Below are 8739 nucleotides of genomic sequence, written 5' to 3' on the forward strand. Positions count from 1 at the left end.
TTTTGGTATTTATTACTTATAAGATTTTGTAGCATTAATGTTTTATAACATGTGGAATCATTTGTGGTTGCCATGAGAATTTGATAAAAAGTGTTACCTTATTTCCTTAAGCAAATGGGAATTTACCTTGTTTCATGCAGTTTGAACTCTTCATGTTAACATTCCTATATTGATCGTAAATTTTAGAACTCATTGTTTTTATACCATGCATTACTTAAGGAACATGAAAGTTGATCATTACTAGGAAAACATGGTGTGAGGTTTCGTAATGAACTTTGGCATCAGCTACACTAGAGTCAAACTGGTAAAAAACAAGAAAGCTATCAGGCATTGAATCATGTTTAGTGTTATGGAAAAAAGTAGTCTTTGTTCCAGGATTCAGCTAGCACAGCAGTATTCAAGGTGTTACTGTGAATATGATTGAATATACTATTCATATATGCAAATAATAGATTTTAATAAATTGTAATCATCATCTCTAATTTGAATAAATTTCTAAATATCCATAGGTTTCTCTAAAAAGAGAAAATTCTGCCTCAAGTCAGTGAAGTTACCTCTGCTTAGTTCTCCAGACAAACGGCCTATTCTCAAACTCTCGCACACACATTTCTCTTGATCACCTTTGTTTCTCTTTCCCATTCTGTCTTTTTATATCCTTGTCATTTGCATTCATTCCCTTCCACCATCCCACCCTGTATATATACATGTATGTGTATATAAGAAATAATCCCACAACATAAATGAATTTCATATGTAAATGCATATATGTTTATAAATACATAAATAGTTTTAAAAGTAAATGTATCTGGGCATTACTAACTAGTTCAGGTAGATTATCTAGAAGAGGAACTTACAGCATTGTATAACTTTATATGAAACAACTTAATATTTATTAAAATAATAGTACTCATGGGACAACTATTATTATAAAAATTAATTCTAAGTATCTAACATCTTACCATACAATTTGACAGACAGCAACATACATGTATATTAACAACTAATCATAATAAATACATAGGCAAACCAAAGAAATAATACGTGATTTTTCACACATAAAGGATGTTTTAGAAAACAAAAATAAATACTTTCAAGAGAAATGGTAGTGATTTACCAATTAATTTAAGTTATTCTCAGATGTTTTATTTCTCTTTCAGTCTTTGAGACTATGGACAACTCCACCCTGGTGACTGAGTTCTTCCTGGAAGTGTTTGCTGAGACTTGGGAGCTAAGAGTCCTACTCAGTGTGCTATTCCTGCTGATGTACCTGGGCAGCCTGTTAGGGAATCTTATCATCATCATTGCTACTACAGTTGACCATACTCTGAATACACCCATGTACTTCTTCCTCAGAAATCTGTCCATTTTAGACATGGGGTATGTATCTGTTACTGCGCCCAATGCTTGTATCAACTCTTTCACTAATCACAGGAACATTTCTGTGGCTGGGTGTGCCACACAGGTCTTTTTGTTTTCCTTTTCTGCAACTGTAGAGATTCAGTTTCTCACCATCATGGCCCAGGACCGCTATGTGGCCATCTGTAAGCCTCTCCTCTACCCTATGATCATGAACCATCAATTCTGTGTTCAGATGACACTGGCTTCCCTACTTATATCTCTTATCCTTGCAAGTGTGCACACTTCCAAAACTTTCCAGCTGTCCTTTTGTCACTCTAATGTAGTCCCTCATTTCTTCTGTGATATCCCATCTTTGCTGAGGCTTTCTTGCTCTGACACCTTTAACAACAAATTCTTAATTTTTTTGACTGCCATTGGGCTCAGTGGCAGCTGCTTTACCTTCATTGTCATATCATATGTTCGCATATTATCAACTGTCTTGAAGATTCCTGTCAAAGGAGAGAGAGGGAAAGCCTTTTCCACCTGTGTCCCTCACATTATTGTGGTGAATTTGTTTCTTTGTTCTGGTGCCTATGTGTATTTCAAACCTCCAGCAATCTCAGAAATAGTTGAGGATATGACACTTTCTGTATTTTATACCATTGTACCTCCATTTTTAAACCCTATTATCTATAGTCTTAGAAACAAACAGATAAAGGAGGCTGTGAAGAAGCTAATATTCAGATTTTTCATAGTTGAATAAATATATAACAAATATGGACACACAAATATGCACATGCACATCAAAGCATTTTTATACTATTTATTGAAGAGATATTTTATACATTATGTATACAGCTTATAATTTCCCCTCCCTCTACTCATTCTATTTCCTTCCTCCTTTCCTGTCCTCACAACCTTATACCCCCATCCATGTCATCCCATATAGACATAATTATAATTAAAAAGTAAGACTAAAGAATAAAAGAAAAAGCCTTGATGCCAAATTATGTGGCAAGAACCTCTAATATCACCCTTGAATTTGTAAACTTTTGGCAATCTATTGCAGGGCATGCAGCCTACACTTAATTATAATTTATTTACTCAGGGAGTATCCCTTGGACGAAACTACATTTATCCTTAAAGGTGCTTATCATTTAGAGATATTTTTTATTTAACTTTATTAATTAATTAATTCATTCATTCATTAATTTTTGGATAGAGATAGGGGCATGTGTCCACTTCTCATTTCAACTCTGTGATCCCATCTGGCTAGCCGCATGCTTGCCCATGCATGCTGCATATATATCTGGGTATACATGTGCATAGATCATGTTAATTTAGAAACCTTTGTTTTCTCAGTGTCCTCCATCATCTCTGGCTCATATCCTACTTTGCTTCCCCTTGCACTATGGTTGCCAGATGAGAAGGAGTTGGTATAAGTATTCCACCATTTAGAAATGATTGATCCAAGGTCTCTCAATCTTTTCCTAACAACAGGCTATGGATCTTTGTATATTTTCTTATCTGCTGCAAGAGGAAGTTTTAATTAAGAGAACTGAACAAGGCACCAATTTATAACTGCAGTAGATTGTCATTAAGAGTTATTTTATTGCTAATTTTTAAAATTTAATTTTATTTAAAACTTGTAGAAGGGTAATATTTGTTATTACCCTGTGTCCTGAGTATATCAAGTCTCAGGTTGACCACAGCAGTGGTGGGTATGGGTTCTGTCTCAGGGCATAAAACTAACGTCAAATCAGACATTGGTCAGCTGCTCCCACAAACTTTGTGTAACTACTGCAGCACTGTATCTTGAAGGTAGGACACCACTGTAGATCAAAGAGTTTATTTCTGTGGTTATGTTTAAATTTCTGTTCTGTTAGTAAGTAAAGTAGTATTATGTAAAAACAAACAAACAAACAAACAAACAAAAAACCACACTAATTATAGCAGTGAAGGCGCACTGAAGGCACCAGCCTGGAATTTCCATGTTCAATGGAGAAGTATAAGCTTGTCTTCAGCAATAGGCCTTACTCTCCCTGTTTGGAGAGCATTACATAGACATGGTAGTGCATTAGTTGTTTTGGTTATCACCATGGGATTCCTTATCTATCAATTCAGCTTAATATAACCTCTCCTAGTACTGAGAGATTTATTTCATGCTGTTCAGCTGGGACTCTGTCTTCTCCATTATTTTGCAATTCCCTGTGGATTGCCTTCATGTGTATTTATAGTTTTGGGGTTTTTTGTTTGTTTTTGTTTGTTTTTCAAGACAAGGTTTCTCTGTGTAGCCCTGGCTGTCCTGGAACTCACTTTGTAGACCAGGCTGGCCTCGAACTCAGAAATCTGCCTGCCTCTGCCTCCCAAGTGCTGGGATTAAAGGCATGTGCCACCACTGCCCGGCATGTATTTATATTTCAAGAAGCTTCATTAGGTTTGTCTAATAGTCTTGCAACAACACATTGTTGTGAACTGTGTCCCCTACATTCACTTCCTCATCCCCTTCTTCTCTCCCTGAACACTAATGAATTCTCCAATTTTGTTCCCCACTCCCCCATTCATAACTCATATATATATATATATATATATATATATATATATATATATATATATGTGTGTGTGTGTGTGTGTCCACTTACTCCCTTGCTCTATAACCAGTTTCTATGATTCTGTGAATTGTTGATTGTCTCTCATTGACTGAAGGGCTAACATTCACAAATAAGTTAATACATACCATGTTTGTCAATCTGGGTCTGGGTTACTTTACTCAGAATTGATTTCATAATTTTAAATTTTATTTATTATTCTTTAATATAATGTATCCTAACTGCTACTTCCTCTCTCTCCCCTTCTCCTGGTGTTTCTACCGCATCATTTCTCCAAATCAAATGCTCCTCTCAATTTCCCATATGAAAAGAGCAAGTGTCCAAAGCGAGTCACCTGAACTTGGCATAAAAAAGGTTCAAAGAGACTAGGCCTGTATCCGGATCGCAAGGGTAGAAAATGCAACCCAATAAGAGGAAAAGGGTTCCTCATCCTTACTCTGATTACTAGAAGTCATTTTTAACAAATGATGAATATCCCATTGTGTAAATGTACCACAATTTCTTCATTCATTATTCAGTAGAGAAATTCCTAAATTTTTTAAAATCTCTGCATATTATAAATAGAACAGCCATAAGCATGGTTGAACATTGGTATCTCTGGTAGTGCACAGTGACACCCAGATATATGTCCCAGAACAGAATAGCTGGATCTTGAGATAAATTGATTTTCATTTTCCTGAGGAAATGCTAAACTTATTTCTTTAGTGTCTACAAATTTTCATATCAACCAGCTACAGATTTGATTTGCATTTCCCTAATAATGAAATATACTGGATATTTACGTAAAGGTTTCTCAGCCATTGCAGAATCCTACTTTGAAAGTTTTCTGTTTAGAAGTATACTTCATTTTTATTTAAACTGGGTTATTTGTTTCCTTGGTGTCTAGTTCTTTGAGTTCTTTATATATTTTGAATATTAGCGTTCTCTTTGATGTGGAGTTGTTAAAAAATATTTTCCCAGTCTCTAAGTTGCCACATTGAATGATGTATTTTTTGGTATGCAGAAACTTCTCAGTTTGAAGAAATTTCTTTTTAAAAACCTTTTATTCTTTTTGAATTTCACACTATTCCCTCCAGTCCTTCTTATCTCCACTTCAGCTCAAATCTGCCCTTCACTGTTGAAATGTAACCCAAAATAACACACACACACACACACACACACACACACACACAAACACACACACACACACACCCCACAGAAACATAGATTATATATATAATGACACATGTTCACCTGTAAATATTCATTGCAATGAGTCATTGGTCTGGTTCCAGGTCTCTGGCTTTTGTGACACCACCAGTATTGTATCCTCACTAACACTGCTCCCCGTTTTGCTGTTTTTAACCTTGGTCATAGATATCCTGAAGCTTTGGGTCAGCATGATTGTCTCTTTCCTTATCATACTCAAATGGTATAGATTTAGTGGTGGTTGAACTGAGAGCCTTGGATCTAGGCCTGGCAGGTACTTGAGCTGGTAAGTGAACTGCCTCTTCTTTTCTGCACCACCAGAGCAAGCTCTCTAGCAGTGCTCCAGGTAGGTCACCCTAGGCTGCCATCAGTGATCCAGTCAGCTCTAGTGCTCTCATGCTCTCGGGGCTATATTATCTGTAAGCACATACACACAGCTTTAGAGTAAGATCAACTGTGCTGCTCAGTCAAGGCATAGGGCATACTCTCCCAAGTGCTGCAGCCTCTAAGAGATAGGCCATCTCACCTGTCCTGATAACCTCCAGTCTAGTTCATCTATGCCTTTGTGGTTAAAGCTAACTTCACTGTGATGCTCAAGTGCTACAGCCAGTGACGGGGCAGGGCCAGCTCTCAGGCTCCCATGCCCTGTGAGGAGGCTGCTCTCCTAACTACCACTGGTGGTGAATGTGGAACAGGGACAGCATCACCTTCACATCAAGGCCACCTCACCACAGGAGAGTAGGAGAGCCAGTTCTCTTAGCTATCATGCTCATGAGTGGCTCACCACAGACTAGCCACCAGATCCAACTTCACTGTTGTGCCTGGACAAGGCACAAGGCTTCTTCTCCCTAGTGCTACCACCTGTCAGAATTGGGCTAGCTCTCTAGAATGGCCCATCCAGTAGGAGAGAGTTCCAGTTCTGCACAGACCATAGACATTTATGTAGATCAATTTAGATTCTTCTTCTATGTGCAGCCATTTAGTTTTTTAAGCACCATTTGTTGAAGTTGCTTTCTTTTTTCAGTATTTCTTGCTTCTTTATCAAAAATCAGTTGTTTGTAGGTATTCAATAGGTGTGTGTATTTATGCCTGGATTCCAATGAATAGCACATCTATTTACTGGTACTGCCATTTTCTGTAGCACATTTTGAAGTCATCAATGGTGATACCTCTTACATCTGTTTTATTATTAAGGGTTATTTTACCTATCATGATTTTGCATTGTTTGGTTTATAGTTGTTATGGGACGTGTGTTTGTGTTTCATTATTAAGCTAAAACTTGTTCTTTAAATATGTGTGAAGAGTTGTGTTGGAATTTTTATGGGAATTGCACTATGGATAACTTTTGGTAGGATAGCCATTTTTACTGTATTAATTCTACCAATCTATAAGTATCAGAGTTCTTCCCATTTTCTGGTTTATTCTTTACTTTCTTTCATCAATATCTTAAAGCTTTTGTAATACAAGTTGTCTGAGTATTCTCTTGCTGTTAAGAGAAGCCATGACTAATGAATCTCTTATAAAAGATAGCATTTTATTTGAGATTGCTTATGTCTTCAAAGATTTAGTATATTATCATCATAGTGGAGAACACAGCAGCATCCCAGTAGACATTGTGCTTGGGAAGTGGCTGAGAATTCAACATCCAGTTTTATAGGCATCAGGAAGAGAAGAAACATTTGGCCTGTCTTAGAATTTTGAAACATCATTGCATTTCCTTTGTCACACTTCCTCTGACAAGGACACATTTACTCAACCTAAGATAGATGTCCAAATCCTTCACAAGTTGAGCCACACCCTTAGGAGTAAGCACTTAGATATGTTAGCCTATCAAGGCCATTCTTAATCAAAAAAAAAAAAAAAAAAAAAAAAGAAAAAAAAAAAAAAAAATTTAAAAAAAAAAAAAAAAAAAAAAAAACCACAAAACAAATTTTTATTTGGTTGGTTAGATAAATTCCAAGATATTTTCTATTATTTGGGAATACTGTGAAGATGATGTGTCCTTGTTTTTTTTTTCTTAGTCTGTTTGCTGTTTCATAGAGAAAGACTACTAATTTTTGTGAGGTAATTTTGTATCTAGCTACTGTGCTGAGGTGCTTTCGAGCTATAGCAGTTTTCCAGTGGAACCCTTATTCATTTATATATAGTATCATATCATCTGCAAATAAAGATGCTTAATTCTTCCTTTCCAATTTCTATACACTTGATGTCTTTCAGTAATCTTATTGATCTGGGAAAGTGTCCAAGTATTTATTTATATAGGGAAGGAGAGTAGATAAGGATTTCTTATTCTTTTTTTTTAATTATTATTATTATTTTCTTTATTTACATTTCAAATGCTATCCCGAAAGTTTCCCATACCCCTCCCCCCACCTCTGTTCCCCTACCCACCCACTCCCACTACTTGGCCCAGGCCTTGCCTTGTGCTAGGTCNTATAGAGTTTGGAAGACCAAGGAGCCTCTATTCCCACTGATGGCCGATTAGGTCATCTTCTGCTACATATGCAGCTAGAAACACAAACCCNGGGGGTACTGGTTAGTTCCTGTTGTTGTTCCACCTACAGGGTTGCAGTCCCCTTCAGGTACTTGGGTACTTTCTCTAGTTCCTCCATTGGGGACCCTGTGTTCCATCCAGTAGCTGGCTGTGAGCATCCATTTCGGTGTTTACCAGGCACTGGCATAGCCTCACAAGAGGCCGCAATATCAGGGTCCCTTCAGCAGTATCTTGCTGGCATGAGAATTAGTATCTAGGTTTGGTGGCTGATGATGGGATGGACTCCCGAATGGGGTACTCTCTGGATAGTCCATCCTTTCATCTTAGCTCTAAATTTTGTCTCTGTACCTATAACCTTTCATGAGAGTTATGTTCCTTATTCTAAGGAGGAATGAAGTATCCACATATGGTCATCCTTCTTGATTTTCTTCTGTTTTCCNTAATGTGTCTTGGATATTCCNAGNTTCTGGGCTAATATCCNCTTATCAGTGAGTNCATATCNNGTGNNTTCTTTTGTGATTGGGTTACCTCACTAAGGATGATATCCTCCANATACATCCATTTGCCCAAGAATTTCATAAATTCATTGTTTTTAATGGCTGAGTAGTACTCCATTGTGTAAATGTACCACAGTTTCTGTATCCATTCCTCTATTGAGGGACATCTGGGTTCTTTCCAGCTTCTGGCTATTATAAACTGGTAATAAGGACACATGCTCCACTATGTTCATAGCAGCCTTATTTATAATAGCCAGAAGCTGGATTTCTTATTCTTGATTTGAAAATTCCTTTTGGTTTCTCTTCATTTAATTTGATATTGCATGTAGACTTGAACACTGCCTTTAGAATGTTGTAGTATGTCTGTGTATCAATGTCTTTCATCAATTGGGAGCATTAAATTTCATCAAAACCCTTTTCTATATTTAATATCGTAATCATGTGGCTTTAACTTACAGTCCGTTTATATAATAGATTTCATTTATTGATATATATATTCCTGCACCGCTGAGATGAAGCTTATTTGATTATGATGGATTATCTTTTTGATATATTCCTAGATTCATTTTGGAAGTGTTTTACAGAGAGTTTTTGTATACATTGGAAATTGGTC

General features: G+C 36.7%; 1 protein-coding gene across 1 annotated transcript; it reads left to right on the forward strand.

The window, feature by feature from the left end:
- The first annotated feature begins 1168 nt into the window (after positions 1–1168).
- Positions 1169–2101, forward strand: LOC110315799 (olfactory receptor 14C36-like). The gene has a single exon (XM_021189772.1). It carries the CDS (start codon positions 1169–1171, stop codon positions 2099–2101), a length of 933 nt encoding a protein of 310 aa, XP_021045431.1.
- The last annotated feature ends 6638 nt before the right edge of the window (positions 2102–8739 follow it).

Source organism: Mus pahari, unplaced genomic scaffold, assembly GCF_900095145.1.
Source record: "Mus pahari unplaced genomic scaffold, PAHARI_EIJ_v1.1 scaffold_7132_1, whole genome shotgun sequence".
Taxonomy (NCBI): Eukaryota; Metazoa; Chordata; class Mammalia; order Rodentia; family Muridae; genus Mus; species Mus pahari.

Coding starts and splice junctions, on each gene's coding strand:
- LOC110315799 (XM_021189772.1), top strand. CDS start 1,169: ATGGACAACTCCACCCTGGTGACTGAGTTCTTCCTGGAAGTGTTTGCT.